We start from the raw sequence: 24000 nt of genomic DNA on the forward strand, positions 1-24000 counted from the left end.
AAATTTTAAACTAAATAATCCACTGTTAAACAATTACCCCTTAATTAAAGAAATGTCAATATTAGACATTTATAACTATAAAAACCTTTCAATAAATGATTAGAGAAATGCCTTGAACGTTCCTAAAAGCTATTTAGTTATATTGAGACAGATAAAATAAATTACCTTAACCTTCTTAGAGCAACCAAGGGTTAATGACAACAACATAAACCTTGGCAGGGTGTTGTGGAATACATTCACTAAAAAAATTTTAACAAATATGTATAAATTAATTGTAGCTATAGAATATCAAAACAATATGTTACATTCAAACTTTTGGACCAAATTAAAACCAGCAATTCAAAAACAGAAAATTCAGTCAATTAAATTATCCTTAAAACTGCTCTCTTAAAAACGTATAAATATAAATATATATATATATATATATATATATATATATATATATATATATATATAAAACAGTTAATGATAATAAATATTGCATATTTAACTCCTGATAAACTTAACAAATACTATTCCACATCTTCACCAAACTGTTTATACTGTAACGTCCAAAAAGCTGATATTCTTCATATCTTCTAGAGCTGGAAATGTTCATATATGTTCATTAAAAGTCAGTCTTCAAAAAATAGGATACAAAAGACCACCACTGCTCTGGGAATTTGCAATTTTACATATCCCTCCTCTTGGATTAACAAAGCAAAAACATACATGTTTTAATTACCCTTTTATCACTGATGAAATTATACATTTCACAGAACTGGCTTGTCAGATCAAAGATGTCATGGCATGGTTTTAAACAAGTGGCAGTTAAGTATATAACAACTCATAAGTTAATAGTCAGTAACCAAAGTAAATGTTCCTACTATGCACAATTTTGGAGTACACTGCTTGATGACATACTCCAATAAACTCAAATATTCACAAATAAATATAAGTTAAATCAACAAAGAAAAGAAATGGTATCAAAGGTCACAGTTACAAGCTATGGCTCATAATGGTGTGTAGTATTGCTATTGTATTAGTTAAAACCATATAAAGGCATTCAGCACTTTGTGTACACACTTCTTATGGTATTATTTTTAATGTGTTAATGAGGTAGACTGTATGAAAAATACTTAACAAATGTTGATGAAGTCTTTGATTGTGATGTTAAAGGTTTAATAAAAAATATGAAAGTTTAATAAAGATATTGGAATAAAGAAGCAAACTGGTTCAGATGACACTTCTTTTTGTTTGTTTACATGAATTGACAAATGCATTTTAAGGGCTTATTACTAGCCCATGGTACATGCAGATTGACTTTAGATGTTGGGATTTCAGTAAATGAGGTTTGGAACAGACCATTTTGTCCTGGGACATCTTCAAGAGGGGCTAGATGCATAGATTAGCAGGAATTAGGATAATAACGGGAGGATAGGGTAAAATGAGAGGATGTGAAGTAAGAGTGGGGGGGTTTAGAGAGTTTTGTCAAGTGTGTCTGAGGTAGGAGTCACATTTCTGGCGTGAACTAGCTAAGGCAAGGTAAGTCCATTATGACCTAAGGTAGTGTTGCTGGTGAGGGAGGCCTTGGAAGCAGTGTGGTAAGATGGTTGATTAGGCAATTTTTTTCTTTTCTCATGGCTGCTGTGGGGCTTCACAATGGTGTTTAGTCATGGGTTATTTCTTGGCTAAAGGGGACTTTTGTAGGATTGAGACTGTTAGTAACCTTAAGGGTCAGTTGCGTGTTTAAACAATATACAAAACCAGTCAGAGGATAAAGTCCATGTTCCTAAGATTGTCCTAACACAACATAAAAATTGTATTAAAAAAAGAACCCTTTTTAACTGTGGTGCTGCCTCGAAAGTTTTGTTTTTGGTTAGTTGCGGATTTGCTTGTTGGTGGTGCAGCTCATGGGGACTGGACCGTGAAGGAGTGAGTTATGTTACGAACTTGCTTGGAGTATTCTGCTAGACCTGGTAGCTTTTGGGATTGGTCTTCATTCGTTGGTGGTGTCAGGTAGTTTTGAGAGGATTAATGGGGCTTACCCGGTTGGAGCCTGTGAGTTTGGTAGGTGAGCTTGTAGGGCTGAATAGGTACTTTCCTGGATTTGACTTGGTTGTCTTTTTTGGGCTGGGCTGCAGGCCTTGGTATCTTGCCATTCTGGCTTTTAATGTCATTGCTTCCTCCATGCACTGCAGCATTGATGTTGAGGCTTGGTTTGTGGGCTTGGGGCTGGCATTCATTGCTGCACTTGCGGCCATTGTGAAGATTGACGTTACTCATTAGGGCTGTCCAGCTTGTTTCTGCACGTCAGTACTTTCACTTGACGGTTATGCTGCTGACACATGAGCCCCTGTGGAAGTAGTTTAGGGACAGTGTAGTTTCTCTGACAGCAAGCAGGTGTACCACTTTTAATCATGTCACTTTGGACAGTTCCCACAATTTTTTCTTGGAGCAGAATTTCCTTATGTCCAAGTCATAATGCATTCCTGTATACAGTATACTTTGGCTATGGAAATGACTCACCTGGGGGGACAAGCAATTGAGGTGTGGGCTGTTGGGAGGGAGGAATGTAACATCTTTCATCATTTCATACTGGTCTGTCAGTTGAGAGAAAATGGAATGACCCTGATAGGAGGAATTTCACAAAACTTTGAATTGTAGGGTGGTCCTAAAAGATTTTAAGTATGAAGAATAGGAATCGAACTAAGGAGTAGTTATAGTGTGGTAATTAAAAGTGCAGTTATGTTTACAATAATATAATGTTGCTTTATTTTCTCTATCTTCATTCTTTATTACATTAAAACAATTGGTTCTGAAATTTTAAGTATGCTCTAAGGTACAATTGAACGAACTGAAGCAGAAAATAATATTAAAAGCTTTGCTGTCAAGAAATATTTTGACGGTGTGTGAAGAGTTTGTATATCACACACAAGTATGCAATAGGTTTTGTCACTGTTCACCATATTGTTCTACTGACTTAGGCATGGATGGCAATCAGAAAAATGTGCCTGCTGTTGTTTGTACTTTTAATTGAAAGAGCTGGAAGATAAATGGGGGAGGGGGGGACAACAAGAGAGTATGTATTAAAAAAAAAAAAAAATTCATATCACAAGGGCATGGATAGGCATGGGGGGACAAGAAATTGGCGGCTAGAGTAAAACAGCATTTCTTATGGTGGGGATAACAGTTAAAATAGCAGGACATAATGTGGATTCAAAGGTGATGACCAGATTGACGTACTTATTTGAAGTGATTGGGGGGGTTTTATGTTATTGCCATTGCAGCTCTTGTGTCTTTCGGTTGATCTGTGTTTAGTTGTTCGTTGCTTATGGGTTTAATTTCAGGGTGGTTGCTGATGTTGGTGGAACTGTCAATTCCCGCACTTTGCCACTGGAATGGTTCCATTGTTAAGGTGTGTCTGCTCGTGGGCTACATGTAATGGTTGATTGCCGCAGATGCACAGTGCTGTGGTAATGGCTGTGGGGGAGGGTATGGTTGGACTTGGCCACAATGTTTAGTGGAACAGCGGTTGTGTCTTGGGGGTTGCTGCAATAGTTGTGCATACTTCTTGATGGTACAGATTTTTGTAGAATTTTGCTTCATACTTTTAGCCTGTTTATTACAGAACTGTGGTTTTCTGGCAGTTAGTGGCAAATCATTAAAGACTGAACTCAGAATAATGACAGATATTTGAATTTCAGGCTTTATATCATTCAGAAAATTCATGCTAAAGCAAACCAGCTGCATCAACTTTCTAAGTTAGTAGATGGTAAGGGGAGATCAATATTAATTAGAGGTTTGGTATCATCCAGTTGCCTGGGGGGATAAGCCCGTATGTGAAAGCTGATAGAAGGTGGAGTTATATAAAAAGAAAAAAAAAAACAAGGGGGGGGGGGGTGAAGTGGCATAGTGTCATACCTCTCATCTGTCCAGATTTTGGCTCATAAGTTTGGTCTGCTCTTCATAAAGTTTGTGGGTTTCTGGCAAATCAGGTAGATTATCTGAGGATTGATGTCAATAAATTATATACATTTGAGTCTGACGTTCGATCCTTTAGGAAATGCATGTTAAACAAACCCTGTTACTCTAGCAAGGTACTAAGTTTAAAGAGCAGTAATTGGTAAGTGTCCCTATTTTGGGGGCCTTTGTTCCCTTGGTGTGCATGCCTCTCAGCTGTACAGATTTTGCAGAATGTTTGGATTTTGGCCTGATATGTTGGTCCATTTGAGAAGTGTCTCTGACCTGAGCTTTTGATTTTCAAGGGTAAGGTGATGTTGCTGCTGAGCTATTAGTTGGCGTCCCACATTTTGTACATTTGTTCCACATTATGGAGGCTAGGGTGCCCCATGTTTGAGAGACAGCAGCTTCTGAGAAAATGTGTTGTTGATATAGTCCAATTCTTTATCCATGTGCCGGATGGAGCAGACTGGCAGTGGCTGAAGGTGCATGGTGTTATGGGGGGTTGTTGTGTCCACATTATATTTTGTTAACAACTTTCAAGATCTCAGCAACCATGCAGATGCATGGAAAATGTCTGTGGCACCTTCTTCAGTTAGCTGAGAGCTTTCATATGAGACTAAGGAGTGTTGTCAGTGTTACTTGGTCATGGAGATTTTAGAAAATGTAAAATTGTAGTTATATAGATTAATATCATAAAAACAAGAGTTAAAGGGTCTGATGCCCATCTTTGTTGAGATAGGGATAGAGGTTCATCTTTGTTCAATTTTGTAAAGACAAGTGGCTTAAGTTGTTTTTCTTTTGAGATCGCAGAGTTATGGAAATGGAGTGGGCATCAGTTGGTGACCTGAATAAAGGGATCTCAAAAGAGGATGGAGGCTGCTGCAATGGATGTCCCAGTCCATTGGGTGGTGTGCAATGAGGTCATAGATGAGGGAGCTCTAGGAGAGCAACTGTATGTGCCCTGATGGAGGTGGATTTGAAAGGTAATGGATTCTGCTTGGGTGGATGGTCTTGGTTGCTGACGTGGTGTATAATGAGTTCACAGGTAATCATTATTCAGCAGTTTGAGGTAGTATGGGGGCAATTTGAGGTGGAGGTCTGTTTGGGGTAGGTTATTGCATGGCTGGGGATTGTTATAGGGTCTGGGGTTTCCACAGGTGGGGTAATGTCACAACAGGCAATGGAGTGATTGTGCTGTCTGTTTGCAGAAGGTGTATCACGTCATGCTAGGGTAAGGAAACCTCCTTAAAAAACTTCTCCAAAGCCAACTCCATGCTACTGAAGTCAGAAGTGACAAACTTCACAACACCCATGCAGATGGGATCTGGAAGTTCGACTGCAGAATCCTACACTAAGGCACTGTACGAGCACATCCACTCATACATGAATTGTGCCATCCCAAATGGAAGCAAGATACTCTTCTCCAAAAAAGGAAGCCAATCTGGTGGTCCCCTGCTATAAACAAACTATACAACAGAAGGAAGAAACTGTTGCAGAAAAGAGGAAAATCCCAAGATGGAAAAAATGCCCTCACCAGCCTCAGTAAGAAGCTGAGATCCCTCATAAAATCCTCAAAAGCTAGTTACAAAAATAAAATTGCCAAAGATTCCAAAGACAACCACAAGGCATTCTATAGTTATGTCAAGAATCAAAATGGCAATGCTCAGATCTGCTCTGAGCTACAACAGAATGGCATTAAATATACTGATCCCAAGGATATTGCCAATATTCTGGCAGATCAATTTAGTGCCAACTTCACCCCCCCTCTCACCCCCTAAAAGGCCCATCTCAATACCAAAAGATTGCCAAATTCCGATAATCACAGCCACACAGGTAGAAACAGCACTCTCCAAAGCTAAGAATACAGCATCCATGGGACCAGATGACATCCCATGCTGTGTACTACATGAATTACAAAATGAACTGGCACCCCACCTAAGTGTCATGTTTAATCATAGCCTCACCTCAGGCTTCGTGCCCACTGAGTGGCTCACAGCTACAGTTATCCCGCTCCACAAGGGAGGATCCGCCTAGGATCCCGGGAACTACCGTCCCATCAGTCTGACAAGCCTGATCTGCAAGGGCATGGAACGCATTATCATGGAACTTATAAACAAAGACATTGGCAACCTTCAAACACTGGACCCCACCCAGTTTGGGTTTGTGAAGGTCTGATCTTGTCTCCCGAATCTGATTGACTTCTTCTAATCAGTCTCCAGAGCTGTGGATGTGGGTAAGGTGGTCCACACAGCCTATCTGGACCCCGCCAAGGCCTTTGACACCACCCCCCCCACTCTGGAATCGTAGATAAACTTACAAAGCTGGGCATAAATCCCTACATCACTCAATGGGTTGCCAACTGGCTTACTGACAGAACCCAGACTGTAAAAGTAGCCGACTCCAAATCTAGCTCCAGACAAGAGACAAGTGGAGTACCTCAGGGTTCAGTTCTGGGGCCACTTTTGTTTGGAATCTACTTCTCTGAAGTACAGGCCAACACTAAGGGACTCTGGCTAACAAAGTTTGCAGATGATTGCAAACTGGGAGCCATTATTGATTCCCCAAATGATGTGGATATTCTACAAAAGGGCCTTACAGAAACAGATGCCTGGTGCCAGAGCCATGGGCTCAAGCTTAATGCCAAGAAATGTATAGTTATCCCCTTTGGAAAAAAACATGTACCCATGAACTACCACATAGGTGGCAGGACACTAAACATTGAAAGTGTGATGAGAGACTTAGGGACACAAGTGGACAGTGGTCTCACTTTCGATAACCACATCGCCACAACAGTCAGGAAATCCTTCTATGTGGCACACCTCATCACTAAGGGCTTTTCATCCAGAAAAAAGGAGGTAATTGTCCCACTGTACTCATCCCTCATTAGACCCATTATAGAGTATAATGCCCCATTTGGTATGTACCTCACAAGACATCTGCAACAGCTGGAAAGGCCACAGAAGTACCTCACTAAAAGAATCACAGGCCTAAAGCAGATGCCATATGCTGACCTTCTAAAAAACTCCAGCTATACTCTGTGGCATATCGTCTACTCAGAGGTGATCTCTGCTTAACATACAAGGCCATGTCACACCCTGAGCTGTTGGACTTGCTCCACATAAAGAAATCCCAATTCCTCAGACCCACACTCTCCAGGGATCTAACCCTTATCATCACAATGAACAAAACATGCTGGAGGGATAGGGTCCTGACCCAGAGACTCCCCATACTCTGGAATAGACTGCCCATACATGTCAAGCAGAGCGCCTCATTGGCCATCTTCAAAAGGAACCTTGATGATTGGATGGGAGATAGGAAATTCACCCCGGGGATCATGTCAGTCGCCCTGCTAGACAGGGGCCCAGAGAAGTAAATATTGTGGGAAGAAATTTCCAGGGAATTGTTATGGCTAGGCTTGCATAGGCCTTAGGGCCGATAGCCTAGTACAAACCTATGAACCTATGAAAAGGCTTGCTGCAGGATGTTGGGGCACCTCTTTATATGCAGTTAGGCACATCAGAAATGTTGGAACTCTTGTGGTGCATTTACAGTTACCCTTTCAGCTTGCTGTGTTGGTTGAGGGCCCATGATGTATTCTGGTGATGGAAGCATGAAACTGGTCATAAGGTAGGCTAGGTATTGGTAATGTTATATACTAGGTTAGGGTTTGGAAGGGAGTACCACAAGAACCATTTCATTTATGCTTGAGTGAATTTTGTAGGTAGGGTTTAAGGAGCATTGAAGGCATGAGAGTGTGTTGGGGATATTTTGGGACAGGGTATTTTGTTTACATGGGAGATAGGGGGTTTAAACAAAGCATGCTTCTGAAGTTTTCCAGCAGTTGGCCATGTTGTATGCTACTAGTGGCATAGGTAGTATGGGAGTGAAGGTTAGTTTTGAATGTTGTGGATTGGCATTAGGAGATAGTGAATTTTAGGGTCATTCAAGGTTTTGCAGGTGTTAGGTTTGGCAATCTGTCAGCACTTTAATCAGAAGCATAGTGTAGTACTATTGTTATCCTTCATGTGTGATATGTTGTAATCAGAAGCATAGTGTAGTACTATCGTTATCCTTTAGGTGTGATATGTTGTAATCAGAAGCATAGTGGAGTACTATCGTTATCCTTTAGGTGTGTATAATCAGAAGCATAGTGTAGAACTATCATTATCCTTTAGGTGTGATATGTTGTAATCAGAAGCATAGTTGAGTACTACCGTTATCCTTTAGGTGTGTATAAACAGAAGCATGGTGTAGTACTATCATTATCCTTTAGGTGTGATATGTTGTAATCAGAAGCATAGTGTAGTACTATCGTTATCCTTTAGGTGTGATATGTTGTAATCAGAAGCATAGTGTAGTACTATCGTTATCCTTTAGGTGTGATATGTTGTAATCAGAAGCATAGTTGAGTACTACCGTTATCCTTTAGGTGTGTATAATCAGAAGCATAGTGTAGTACTATCATTATCCTTTAGGTGTGATATGTTGTAATCAGAAGCATAGTGTAGTACTATCGTTATCCTTTAGGTGTGATATGTTGTAATCAGAAGCATAGTTGAGTACTACCGTTATCCTTTAGGTGTGTATAATCAGAAGCATAGTGTAGTACTATCATTATCCTTTAGGTGTGATATGTTGTAATCAGAAGCATAGTGTAGTACTATCGTTATCCTTTAGGTGTGATATGTTGTAATCAGAAGCATAGTTGAGTACTACCGTTATCCTTTAGGTGTGTATAATCAGAAGCATAGTGTAGTACTATCATTATCCTTTAGGTGTGATATGTTGTAATCAGAAGCATAGTGTAGTACTATTGTTATCCTTTAGGTGTGATATGTTGTAATCAGAAGCATAGTTGAGTACTACCGTTATCCTTTAGGTGTGTATAATCAGAAGCATAGTGTAGTACTATCGTTATCCTTAAGGTGTGATATGTTGTAATCAGAAGCATAGTGGAGTACTATTGTTATCCTTTAGGTGCGTGTAATCAGAAGCATAATGTAATACTATCATTACACTTTAGGTGTGATATGTTGTAATCAGAAGCATAGTGTAGTACTATCATTATCCTTTAGGTGTGATATGTTGTAATCAGAAGCATAGTGTAGTACTACCATTATCCTTTAGGTGTGATATGTTGTAATCAGAAGCATAGCTGAGTACTACCATTATCCTTTAGGTGTGTATAATCAGAAGCATAGTGTAGTACTATTGTTATCCTTTAGGTGTGATATGTTGTAATCAGAAGCATAGTGGAGTACTATTGTTATCCTTTAGGTGTGATATGTTGTAATCAGAAGCATAGTGGAGTACTATCGTTATCCTTTAGGTGCGTGTAATCAGAAGCATAATGTAGTACTATTGTTATCCTTTAGGTGTGATATGTTGTAATCAGAAGCATAGTGTAGCACTATCGTTATCCTTTAGGTGTGATATGTTGTATATGTACCAAAAACAGTAATAGCGTAGCCCCAGGCGAGTAGCGTGTCCGTTACCACGTAAAAAATATTAAAAGTCCACAAACTCATAAACGGTAAACGGAACACATATAGGCTTCACAGATATCAAATATAAAAAACTTGATATAAAATATGACCGAAGACTCGTGTAAAACATAAACGAACGCTCTTTATTCTGGTACAGTTAGCGCTTTCACCTCCTTGGCTTCATCAGACTGCATCAAAACCACATATCACAGTCCTTTATATATCACATTCAATTAATCACCTAACGTTTATACAGTTGCCTCCATTTAAAGGCTGATAAACTAATTACATAATCAATTAAAATGACTTAGTGCAAAAACATTATAACATTACAAACCATATTAAAAAATGCAGATTAAAGAAAGGGAATATGAAATAAGTAGCAAGTGGGCACTGGCTATATGACAGACTGTTTTAATGTTACACATACACATTTATTTTTGTAATATATGTATGTGTATTGATAGTTGTCGTTTTATGCATTTCATGCATGTTTATATTTTTAAAGTTTTAAAGTTCTATAAATAGATGTTATGACATGTTATTTCGTTGCATTTATAATGTTTTTGCACTAAGTCATTTTAATTGATTATGTAATTAGTTTATCAGCCTTTAAATGAAGGCAACTGTATAAACGTTAGGTGATTAATTGAATGTGATATATAAAGGACTGTGATATGTGGTTTTGATGCAGTCTGATGAAGCCAAGGAGGTGAAAGCGCTAACTGTACCAGAATAAAGAGCGTTCGTTTATGTTTTACACGAGTCTTCGGTCATATTTTATATCAAGTTTTTTATATTTGATATCTGTGAAGCCTATATGTGTTCCGTTTACCGTTTATGAGTATGTTGTATATGTAATCAGAAGCATTGTGTAGTACTATCGTTATCCTTTAGGTGCGTGTAATCAGAAGCATTGTGTAGTACTATCGTTATCCTTTAGGTGTGATATGTTGTAATCAGAAGCATAGTGTAGTACTATCGTTATCCTTTAGGTGTGATATGTTGTAATCAGAAGCATAGTGTAGCACTATCATTATCCTTTAGGTGTGATATGTTGTATATGTAATCAGAAGCATTGTGTAGTACTATCGTTATCCTTTAGGTGTGATATGTTGTATATGTAATCAGAAGCATTGTGTAGTACTATCGTTATCCTTTAGGTGCATGTAATCAGAAGCATTGTGTAGTACTATCATTATCCTTTAGGTGTGTGTAATCAGAAGCATTGTGTAGTACTATCGTTATCCTTTAGGTGTGATATGTTGTAATCAGAAGCATAGTGTAGTACTATCGTTATCCTTTAGGTGTGATATGTTGTAATCAGAAGCATAGTGTAGCACTTTCATTATCCTTTAGGTGTGATATGTTGTATATGTAATCAGAAGCATAGTGTAGTACTATCGTTATCCTTTAGCTGTGATATGTTGTATATGTAATCAGAAGCATTGTGTAGTACTATCGTTATCCTTTAGGTGCGTGTAATCAGAAGCATTGTGTAGTACTATCGTTATCCTTTAGGTGTGATATGTTGTAATCAGAAGCATAGTGTAGTACTATCGTTATCTTTTAGGTGTGATATGTTGCAAGAGTTCTTTGTTACTGCACATCATAGGGAGTTTTCAGGAACTACCTCATGGGGGACTCAGGGACAGGTGTATATTTCTACTTTACAGTTTTTCAGGATGTCAGAATTTTGGTTTTATAATTTGGTTGCCTTATAAGGGATTGTGGGTTTGATGGCAGGATTTCTAGGCAATTGATCATTTAAGGAAAGGAAATAGCATTGTGGTCACGAGTTTAGTCTTTTTAAAATAAATAAAAAAGAAAAAATCAGAGGGGTAGCACTTAGGCATGATGGCAAGTCGTTGACTTGTTTTGTTTTGGGTGACATTCAGCTTTTTAGATTTTTGGTGGTACATTGTCATGGTGTGTTTTTTCCTAGCATGGGTCTAATTTTGGGTGATATATTTGGTGGGTACTGATCTTGGAATCATGGTAAGACTACTATTGGTGATTAGGTAAGCCAAATTTTATCCAATGTACAGAGGTTATGCTAGGTTATGAGGTTATGGTTTGTCACTAAATCTTTGCAGATTTATTGGGATTTGATTTTGACTGTTTCAACAATTCGCTACTTTGTTTGTTTATGAGGTAGGGTTTTGGGCGGTGATGACAGGAATCCAGTGTGATGAGTGAGGATGCCACACACCGAATGACAGTTTATGGGTAGGTATGAGGTTAATGGTTTTAAGGCCCTTGTAGCTACCTAAGTTTAATTTCTTATTCCCACATATGGCTGGTGTCTGTCAAGGGACAGGGGTGGAATTCAGGGGGGAAGTCTATAATCCACTCAGTGGATGGTGGATATGATGGGAATTTTAGACAATTGTTTCATTACAAAAAGAAATGGTAGTTTGTTCATTAGTATATCCACTGGGTGGCCAGGAGGTGGCTTTTAGGCATGATGGCATGTCAGTGACCTTGTTGACCTGGTGACATGAGGCATTTGCAGGTTTCTGTGGTACATTGTGCTTGGGTAGTTTGCTTGGCTTGGGTTTATTGTGTGGGGTGCATTTTGGGTCATACTAGTAAAGGCCATGATGGTGGTTTAAATGCAATTTTGCTCATAATGAGTAGTTGGCATGATGACAAGATTAATACTGAATGGAATATGGAAAGAGATTCCATGTGGTTATTTACTGGGCATTAAGATGGTGTTGTAATTTTAGGTGAGGGTATGCAACTGTCGTTGCATGGTTTCAAGCGGCAGTGTTTGGTTGTCTGGTTGGCTGGTAATGACCAAAGCATAGCTGTGGGGAAACTGAGTATTTCAGTCATAGATATTGGGTATGCTAGCTGGGTCTATATCACCACATCGAATGGTGATATTGTTTGAACCTAAATGTCCGAAAACCCTAAACAGCAAACTCACGGAACAGCGATTTTTTTTCCCAGGGAAAAAAGATCGCTGTTCTGTGAAAAAAAAAATCACAACTTTAAAACAAACTGAAGTGGGGGTCTTCACCCACCACACCCCCCGACGTGGGGGTATGTGCCCCCCACACTCCCTACTTAAATATGCCAACTCCGAGATCGCACTACAATGGAGGAAATAGCAAATCCCCGAAGACGGGTCACCGATTTTTTTCCCTGGGAAAAAAATGATGCTCCATAATGTCGCAGTTTAGGGCTTTCGGACTTTTCGGTTCGAACAAAACGCATTCATACTAATCACCATTTGATGGGGTGATATAGACCCATGCTAGCTTATGAGTTTAGAGTGGTTATCTTAGCAGTGGAGAGGGAACAGTGGTTTATTTTCAGCTTTTAGGCAACTAACTAATTTAGTTATTTATGGGATAGGGATTTGAGAGGTGATGGCATGGACACAGTTTGGTTAGGAAGGATGGGGTACACTGAATGATGTTTGGCCTAATGCTTTAATGGCGGTTATGAGGCTGGTAGTTAGGTGTGTGAAAGGGGGAACAGCCTGGCCAGGCTGGTGGGCAGAGAAGAGGGGCAGGCTTGCCCTCTTCTGTTCCCCCTCTGAAGATGGATTTGCAATTCAATAAGTTTGGAAGGAAAGTGAATGGTTGCTCTGGTGGACAAGTTAATAAGCAAGCTAAGCTGCTTATATGGATGGTGGTGTAATTCAATAAATTGGAGGTGAGTGGGAACGCTGCATCGTTAGTGCAAGGATAAGTGAGCAAGTGGGGGATACTGCTTATTCAAGGGTGAGCAGTACTTTGTCCTTATGGTTATTTTATGTCTTCTTTCATGGATGTTATTATCACCTGTGTTGTGTTTTTGGTTGAAATGTATAACTATTGGTTAAAAATCATGTTTATGGAAGTTTAATAAAGGTCGTCAAATGTCATTCTGTGTTGTGTGTTTACTGAAGTGGACCAGGATAAATGATGTTTGGCATAGACCATTTTGTCTTGGGGCATCTTCAAGAGGGGCTAGATACATAGATTAGCAGGAATTAGGAGAATAAGTGGAGGATAGGTTAAAATGGGAGGGAGGGATGGATGTTTAGGAGGATGTGAAGTAAGAGTAGGGAGGGGTTTAGAGGGTTTTGTCAAGTGTATCTGAGGTAGGAGTCACATTTTTGGCATGAACTTGCTACCCTCTCACCTGCCCCCTTTTTGTTAGTGAGGATTGTGGTTAGGCGGAGAAGAAGGAAAGCTTGCCCTCGTCTGTTCCCCCTCTGGTGATGGATTTGCAATTCAATACATTTGGAAGGAAAGTGAGTGGTTGCTCTGGTGGACAAGTTAATAATCAAGCTGAGCTGCTTATATGGATGGTAGTGTAATTCAATAAACTGAAGGTAAGCGGTAATGCTGCCTCGTTAGTGCAAGGATAAGTGAGCAAGTGGAGACGCTGCTTATTCAAGGGTGAGCGGTACGCTGTCCTTATGGTTATTTTATGTCTTCTTTCATGGAGGTTATTATCACCTGTGTCATGTTTTTGGTTGAAATTTATAATTATTGGTCAATAATCGTGTTTATCGAAATTTAATAAAAGTTGCCAAATGTCATTTGGTGTTGTGTGTTTATTGAAGTGGACCAGGACAAATAACAAATGCTCTGTTGCAACAACAAATTGGTCAGAAGACCTAGGGACAGATTTAGATGCTCTCTTTTCTAAGTAACTAGAGAGCACCATTTTAAGGTTATCGATCATTAGAATTTCCCAAATTTTACATACACCATTCACAGTAGGTTCTAACACTAATCTCAAAACATAAATTAAATCCATCATTTGAAAGTTCCCAAGCTTCAGATGAGGCAGCTGTCATTGCCAGAATTTCTTTCTGTAACTTTATATAGTCCATGTAGACTTTATGGGGATCTCAAGTCAGATGCCATGGGAAGATGTAGCCCATTCAGCCTACAGCCAACATTACCTACTTGGGTATATTACAAAAGAAGTAAGATAGGCCTGCTCCTTGCCTTCTGCTTCCATCTTTTTTCAAATGTACATTGGACTTTATGTTTGCAGTCTGGCAGTTGACTTAGAGTATTACAGAGCTGTTAATGAGCTGTTTCCTGTGGTCAAGAGGTACAGGGTTTGATTCCCTCAGCTTCCATTGCCTAAATATGTGACTCTGAGCAAGTCACTTAACCATTCACTGCTCCTGGGCTGAATCTGAAAACTGTCTGTGGAGATCAGTACTCTCCCCCAGAAAACAAATACAAATAAATAAATATGATCAGTGCACAATGGAACCAGTGAAATGATTAACCATTGCTCAGTAGACATTACAGCCTTTAATATACCCTCACATTTTTTTTTTCCATTTTGGATGTCAGAAAAGGTAGTGGTAGCATTTGTAATGTGCAGTACTTACAATGTACCATACTTAGACTTAAGAGGCCAGTCTTTATCAATAGCCCTTTTCCCTATCTAGAGAATCCTTTTAGCTGGTACAAATCCTTATGTTGGCACAAGGGTTTAGTCATTCACCAGCAGACTTCCTCCTGCCATGAGACTGCTAGATTATAAGTGATGTATAATATTTGCAACTAGGACTGTGTCACTCTGGTTTGTGATGTAAAATGTTTGCAACTAGGACTGTGTCGGTCTGGTTTGTTTTCATTTATATAAATGCATGATTCCTTATTTTGTAAGTGATGGTTTAATGAATATATTTCTTGTTTAAGAAAAAGAGCAGAATTTGAATAATTTATGTAATGTTGCTTGGATTATATGATATATAGCAATATATGTGAAGTATAATGTGTATTAATATTAATTAATTAATACAGTTTGATTACTTTTGTATAAATGCAAAATTGTCTGTGTCACAAGCGATAATTCAATAAAGGTGTGTTTAAAAAAGTACCATTTTTTAAGTTCCAGTTCTCCAGCTGGGTCTCAGAATAAAGACTGATCTAGTCCACTCTACAGGAATCTGAAATTGAATTAACTACAGTACTAACACTCCTAATATACAGATTAACTACAGTACTAACACTCCTAATATACAGATTAACTATAGTACTAACACTCCTAATATACAGATTAACTACAGTACTAACACTCCTAATATACAGATTAACTACAGTACTAACACTCCTAATATACAGATTAACTACAGTACTAACACTCCTAATATACAGATTAACTACAGTACTAACACTCCTAATATACAGATTAACTACAGTACTAACATTCCTAATATACAGATTAACTACAGTACTAACACTCCTAATATACAGATTAACTACAGTACTAACACTCCTAATATACAGATTAACTACAGTACTAACACTCCTAATATACAGATTAACTACAGTACTAACACTCCTAATATACAGATTAACTACAGTACTAACACTCCTAATATACAGATTAACTACAGTACTAACACTCCTAATATACAGATTAACTACAGTACTAACACTCCTAATATACAGATTAACTACAGTACTAACACTCCTAATATACAGATTAACTACAGTACTAACACTCCTAATATACAGCTTAATGCAGGTTACTCTCAATTAGCTGCACAGCAGACCTGCCCTCTACTAAGTTAGATAACATTCTTTATTGTTGTTTGGTAGCCGCTTCCCTAGGAATACCACACCTATTGCCGTGTATGCAGCAGATATTATTTCATGTTGCCATCCAAGCATATTGACTTCACAACACACACACATTTCTCTCTCTCTCTCTCTCTCTCTCTCTAGATATATACATACATACATACAGCGAGAGAGAATGAGAGAACATGCATAAATATTTATTCAGTGTCTCATCCCTGGCTAAGTAGAGTTTGCATGTCTTTCCTGTGATTGTGTGGGGTTTCTTCCAGCAAACTCCTAAAAAGCATGATGGTTGATTAGCTACTCTAAAATATCCACATGTACTGCATTTACCCTTGCTCTTACGGCCTAGGTTGAGGCTGAAAAGGGTCCATGGTTCACCTACCCATTTTACAAGTGAATCAAGTAAAATAATTTAAAATAAATCAATAAAATAATTTAAAATAAATGAAGAGGGATAGAGAACAATCAATAGGTAATAGGTTCATAGGTTGGTACTAGGCTATCAGCTCTAGGGCCTATACAAGCCTAGCCATAACAATTCCCTAGATATTTCTTCCTACAGTATTTACTTCCCTGGACCCTTGTCTAGCAGGGCAGCTGGCATGATCCCCAGGGTGAATTTCCTGTCTCCCATCCAATCATCAAGTTCCTTTTGAAGAGGGCCAAAGAGGCTCTGCTTCACATGTATGGGCAGTCTGTTCTAGAGTCTGGGGAGTCTCTGGGTCAGGAACCCATCCCTCCAGCATGTTTTGTTCATTGTGATGACAAGGTCTAGATCCCTGGAGCGTCTGGCTCTGAGGGATTGGGATTTCTTTAAGTGTAGCATGTCCAACAGCTCTGGGTTTGACATGGCCTTGTATGTTAAGCAGAGATCGCCTCTGAGTAGATGATATGTGACAAAGTATAGATGGAGTTTTTTTAGACAGTCAGCATAGGGTATCTGCTTTAGGCCTGTGATTCTTTTAATGCGGTATTTCTGCTGCCTTTCCAGTTGTTGCAGATGTCTTGAGAGGTACATACCAAATGGGGCGTTGTATTCTATAATGGGTCTAATGAGGGATGAGTACATTGGGATAATGACCTCCTTTTTTCTGGATGAAAAGCCCTTAGTGATGAGGTGTGCCACATAGGATTTCCTGACTGTTGTGCCGATGTGGTTATCGAAGGGGAGACCACTGTCCACCTGTGTCCCTAAGTCTCTTATCACATGTTTGGTGTTTATTGTACTGCCACCTATGTGGTAAATCACAGGTACATGTTTTTTCCCAAGGCGATAATTATACATTTCATAATGCAGAAAAATGGCATTAATGTATTTGATTTCTCATATCTATAGCATAACCCTATGTCAAAACTGAATACAGGGTATCAACTTGCATTGCATATCATCATAACAGTGTGAAATTCTGCAGGTAATATATGTAAAAATAAATAATCATCTCATACATTTTTACCAAGCATATGTAACTGGTTTTAGCCAAGGAAAACATTTATTTCAAAAGGTTTTAGCTTTGTCTATCCCATCGGTGTGGTTTCATAATATGACATTTTCCCTATTTCTTTTTATTATAGGGCACAAAGGGAGATATAGGAGAAAGGGGACAAAAGGTAAGTAAACATAGTTTTCGATACAGTTAGACTTGTATACTCATTATACTCATGAAACATATACCTGAAATAATGCAGCTCTTACGAGTTTTATACTAACTTTTTAGCAGCAGAGAGAGAGTGTGTGTGTGCGTGCGCGTGTGTGTGTGTGCGTGTGTGTGTGTGTGTGTGTGTGTGTGTGTGTGTGCGTGTGTGTGTATGTGCACGTGTGTGTGCGAGCGTGTGTGTGTGTGTGTGTGTGTGTGCGTGTGTGCGTGTGTGTGTGTGTGTGTGTGTGTGTGTGTGTGTGTGTGTGTGTGTGTGTGTGTGTGTGTGTGCGCGCATGTGTATCCATCTGTCTAGCTATATCTATATGTAATCTCTATCTCTCTCTGTATTTTTATCTATATATGTATGTGTACACAACAGGTGAAGAAATTAAGTAAAAGACAGGTGCTTCTTTTCTACAAACAAAATTCAGATATATCAAATTAGCCACACTTTATTTGACCAATAGAACTTCAGTATAGTGCTCTTTCAGATTCAGCTGCAATATTCCCTTGGACACAGACAAGTTCAGTTCATTTCAGATGCAGTGTTCCTTTATAATAGGGTTTAGACAAGTTCAGTTCAATTCAGATGTGATGTTTCCTTACACAAAGGGTTTAGGTATAACATCTAACTAAAACATGAACACATTACTTTCAAAAGCCACAGGAAAAGCAGTAAGACCAAATAGTTTCACTATACAGTTCTACAAACACAGAGATAAACTTAATTTCATTCTCTGTGCACTTCCACAAAGGCTATTTTCCCTTGGAGGACCCCCTTTGGATTGCCTTCCTTCTGGTACATATAACTTTCCAAAACCTTCCCAGGACCCTCTTCAGAACCAAAAATCACACCATGTCTGTTAGGTGTCACTGTACGTGTCATGGTACTAGTCTTTAAATACCCATGTTTATAACTGTCACTCATTAAACTCCTGCTCAGTTTTATCCTACTTGCCCATTTTTTGTGTAAGCCCCCTTAAAATGGCAGTCTCCTGCAGCCACCAGTGTGTCACACCATGCCTTTTGAATGAAACCGTTGATCTGAGCCCCAGAAGATGGGCTGCGTGCTCAGTCCATCTTTATTCTGGTGGCTATGGCTCAATCAATGCATAATTTTAAAAATGAAGGGCTGGAGGGTCTGTGCCCATGGAGACAATGTTTCTCCACAATCATGCAAATCCTTTCATTCATTAGGTATGACAGTGCAATGAGGAGATCTGGTACTGCAGGAAATCTCACTGATAAAGGCTCAACAGTTTTATTGTGTGTGGGCGTAAGGTGTGGCTCTGGTTGTAAGCTTACCTGTACCACAGGAAGCGTTAATGCCTGTAGGGGTTTTCCTGTTATGCAAAGGAACTCTTTTGTTTAATTCAGTGCTAGTGCATTACTCAGCTGAGCAACACATCATCAATGATGAGGGACTAGTGCACTGACAAGCAAGATTCCATCTGCAGGTACACAGTTCAAATCTCAGGATCGACATCATGATCAGCCCATATCCAGTTACCATGGTGTTGGGAATCATGTAGGATGCTGAAGAAAAGTCATTTGCATGTGTGCTCTGTACTTGGAATACTGTGTATACACAATGGGGTAAGGCTGCATACAACATTCTTACCCCTTTTTCTGTGAACTACGCAGAGTTTTGAAAAACAGTTCTACTGCATATCAGCCTTAAGCCATGATACAAGTTTATAAGTAGGGCCCATATGCAGTAGTGCAATAATCACACCTGCAGTCATTGTGTCTGTCAGTTTGATTATTTCAGGGAACATGGAATAATAATTCAGACACATGCAATATATTGCTTCCTTGATTTGGGATATATCTGTATTTTCTTGACCCCAAGGACTGGAAAACAACTGAAGGTATCAATCACCATCTCTTTTACTGAGATCTTGCTAAGGTATACTTTGTAGAAGACATATCTGTTCACAGTTTGCTTTATTTTAGTAAATGCTACTGTTGAGTACATTACACTGTTTGTTGTCGCTTTACATTTTACTATTTCTAGATGTGTTATATGTATTTTCTCAAGCTAGTTTGTTCTTTGCTGATTGGGTGACATTATTTTATTTGACTTCAAACACTAGGCCCAGAGCACAACTTATTTGGTCATTGAAAAAGCTAATATTATCCAAGTCTGTTGGTTTTAAAGGATAAAAAAATGACAGTGATCGAGGCGACCTAAGCTCAGTCAGTGGTTCATGTGTCTGCTGGACATAGGATGGGAGAATAAAGAGAGTCATGCAGGTTAACCTCTTCTTTGGAAGAAGGTGTTGAAGTGCATGTTAAGGGCATATACTCCTGAGGATGAATTCCAGGTTGAGACTAGAGATGCCACAGACATGTTGGCTTCAAGGATGCAGAGCTATCCTGATTGGTCAGGTCATTCAAGGAAGAGTGAGACATGGCCAGACTGATAAACACTGAATATAAAACCTGGGCATGATTCTGAGTATGAGCTGTGGGGATTAGGGCCGTATGTAAAACTTCAAATGACCTCTGATAGCTGCCAAAGTTATGACCCCTCTCATTTGCTCTTTCCAGGAACATGGGAAACATATGGGACACTAGCCTGAGAGATGATGGCAGTTGGGAGGGAACAAAAAGCCTAAAAAAAATAAAAAGGAAAAAATAGAAAAAAGAAAAGGAGACGGAAAAAAGAAACTAGAAGAACCCACTGAATTTATTTCCTTACTAATGATATTTGTTAAGGTCTGCTTTTCATTGCAAAGTGATATAGTAACTGCATTTTTTGGAAGTATTTTACTCTTCTGTCATTGATAAATTGTGGTATTACTCAGAACATCTCCACTTCTTCTAAAAGTTCTTCATTTATCTCTGGCAGGTATTGCCTGCTCAATGTATCTTTTATTTATTTGTTTGTTATGCATATAACTCAAACTAAATAAACACAATGCATACATGTCTTTTTAGAAAAGATGCAGCAGCACTATGTGGTAAACAGACATGCTCAGAAAGTCACACATTTTACAAATGGACTGTGACAGATCAAACCCAGGCCTATAGGATGAAGTTCATTAACAGCTTGTAGCCTTTTCTCTGTGATCTTGACTGGCAGATGTGGTATGTGTATTTTATTGTGCCATGTGCATTTCAGTTTCAGACCCTGTTTCTGCATTTTAACTAATATGATCTGAAATCCTAGAGGTGTCAATAGAAATACTTTCTAAATATTCTTTGCAAAGCTCTGTGATCTACTTCTACATGACCATCTTTGCCATAGACGTATACTTGAGATTTCTTATATCCTTACACCGCTGCTAGCAGTTCCTTTTCTGTCTGTGCAAACATCTTCTCTGCATCTGCAAATGCTGTTGATCTATGAGGAACTGATCTATTCGGATGTAGATTTTAGCTCCCATAATATTTTGATTAGCATCTCTTTGCAGCACAAATTTCTTATTTACATAATAGTATTTTAATGTCAGTCTATCAGCAAGTGAATATGCAAATGCTTCAAAATATTTTTCTTTTTTATAACTCCATTCTCAGGCTATGCATTATTCTAATAACTTTGTCAGAAGCATAGGTACATATTAAGAACAAACTTTAATTGATACTGTGTAATTTCTAAAGACCTCTGTATAGTTTGGTTGTCTTTTGGTTTTGACATTTGTGTGACTAATTTAACTGTTTAGAAGGAAGTAGTTGTCCACAAAGATAACAAAAGCTGACAGGTCAAAAAGAGCCATAAAGATAGCAGAGTGGACTATTTAGGATAAGAAAGAAATTATGTATTGTTACTAGTATGCGAGAAGCCCAGAATTTCTAGACAGAAGATAGTCAAAAAGATTAAAAGAGAAATTAGAGAAAAAATGCCTGCAGAAGAACAATTGTGAAGGGCTTCAATTAAAAATGTATGTTCATTAGTATTAACAGATCCATGTAAAGCATTACATGGAGAAAGAAATTTTGGGCCACCTGGAAAAAGAAGCAACAAGGAAAGTGCAAAAATATAAAGAACAAAACCCAAAGATTTTTGAAAGGTATACAAAGAAATATGGACATGAGAAAGAAAAAGAGATGTGATATGGTGCAATATTTGTGCAAAGGGAAAGCCAAACTATTCAATAAAAAAACAGCTGTGAAGATATTGAAGTGAAATACAGACAAAGGCACCCAGATAAAGAAAATTTCACAATACAAAAAATATGAACAAAAAGTGGAATGCAGAACAGAAGATTAGTAAGATAGAAGTTAATCAAATTGAAATTAAAGTTATGAAATACCTGTGAAGTGAAGGGCTTAGTAGAAAAATTGTAACACAGGTTATGTCACTAAGTCATGGAACAATGGGTCCCTAAATTAAGGAGAAACAGGTGGAGCATGAGACATCTGAAGAAGAAATATTGATTTGGGAAAGAAAAAGAAATTTGCTATGGTGCAATATTTATGGAAAGGAGAAAGCAAATCTAATAAAAAACAGCACCAACAGTATTTGAAGAGAAATACATGCAAAGGTACCAGGATATGGAAAATTTCACAATACAAAAAATAAGAAAACAAAGGGGGGTCGAGAAGAAAAGATGATCAGTATTGGAGAAGGAAAAGTTAAAGAAAAAGAAATTGAAGTTATGGATTACCTGTAAAGTGAAGGAGTTAGATAGACAATGAGCCCCCAGATTAAGGAGAAACAAGTGGAGATGGAAGCATCTGATCACTTGCCACATGTTGATGCTCTGGAGGCTTCAGTAGGAAACCAGAACAGAAATTCAGTTGGAGTTGCATAGCAAGGAAAGGAGCAGGAAACAGTGGCAAATCTGATACAGACAATATTGTGGAGTGATTGACCAATGAGTTTCGACATGAAGCAGTAATGGATGACAAAGGATGCAGCTGATCCTCCACCTCACTTTAACTTCAAACAAATTACCCTGTCAGCCCATCCAAACAAGTTGATCAATCATATTAACTAATCTAGGTTTTATTGCCTAATTAAAATATCCTAAACCCTAGGTAATAAGGTAACATTTACCTACTACCACAACTTAAAGTATACCTCATGCCTCATGGATGGATGTATTCTGCTATGCCTGTAATCAGCTTGTATGTTCCGAACTGAAATTATTGTACTATCTATTTTTTCTTTCTGTATTCACTGTTACTTAATGCTATCTACCTAAAAATTTGTAAATTGTTATGTCTGGAGCTTTTCTCCCCGGGACTCCACTGAAAATAGATATGTATCCAGTCGGACCATCCTGGTCAACAAATGTAAAATAAATAAATAAATAAATAAATAAGATGTTCTGAAACATTCTTTAGAATACCTACAGGAAACACAGTGCAACAAATTTACCCTCAGTTTAGAAGAAAGTGCTCTAAGGGAAGAGTTACTTGATTTGATAGAGACGAACAAACATATTAAGATTGATGAAAAAAATAGATTACAGAAAGTAAACACAATAATCAAGATTATTAACAGAAAAGCATGTTATATAACAGAAGTAAATAGGATATGTTACTATGCAGTTCAGCTATTATAAAAATAAATTAAATCAGACCAGAAGTAGACAAAAAAAAAAAAAACAGACAGCAAGTGAATGTGCCAAGAAACAAAAGAAAGAATATATGGAGAAGGATCACATGAGAAGAAAAGAAATACAGAAAAGCCATAAATATAGTGGCAAATATACAGATCTCTTGGAACAACCTCATATTCTTCAGGAATGGTTAAGGAGAGGTGAGTTGGAATCAAAGGATGAAAGGTTGATAATGGGAGCCCAGGTTAGTGGACTACATAAACGCTGGTTTACAAAGTCCATTGAACATGCAGGAAAAACATTTATTTTTAAAAAGAATTGGAAGCAGCCACACACCTTATTACTGGGTATGATGGCAGTGGGCCTGTACACAGAACGGCACAATAATGTGGCAAGATTGTTGCACTAGAGATTGTGCAACTACTACAATGTAGAAGTAGCTGAAAAGCACTGGAACCACAACGCATTATAGAGAATGAAATCTACATCACATGGGATCACACATTACCAACAATTCAAAAAATAGATGCCAAGTTATAGACAGAAACTGTTATGTTCTCAGGGGGATGCTGAAAAAGTCTAGCTACTGTACCAAATGTGAACAGATGCTAAAAGAACATACCACATATGAGGGATATGGCCTTACAGCAATATGCATGTCATGCAGTACATGGTTATTTTAGAGTTTTCATTTTGAAAAATATCAGGTACATTGGTATGTTTCCTGTTCACCTGGAGGTTTTTTTTTTTTTTTTTTTTTTTTTTTTTTTTGTTAATTTTAGTTGTGACAGAAGTTGTCAAGTCTGTTGTTATATAACGCGTGTTTCCTCTTATATTCAATGTACTCTGACATATATCT

The 24000-nt window shown here is 38.3% G+C and overlaps 1 protein-coding gene across 1 annotated transcript in view; it reads left to right on the forward strand.

Annotated features, from left to right (window-relative positions):
- Positions 1–24000, forward strand: part of LOC122815075 — a 3014144-nt gene that overhangs the window by 1576476 nt on the left and 1413668 nt on the right. The window contains exon 82 of the mRNA XM_044087319.1: positions 17564–17599. Within this exon, the coding sequence (XP_043943254.1) occupies positions 17564–17599 (36 nt within the window). The remainder of the gene's footprint in view (positions 1–17563; positions 17600–24000) is intronic.

Source organism: Protopterus annectens, chromosome 11.part0 (assembly GCF_019279795.1).
Source record: "Protopterus annectens isolate FY-2018-M chromosome 11.part0, PAN1.0, whole genome shotgun sequence".
NCBI lineage: Eukaryota > Metazoa > Chordata > Ceratodontiformes > Protopteridae > Protopterus > Protopterus annectens.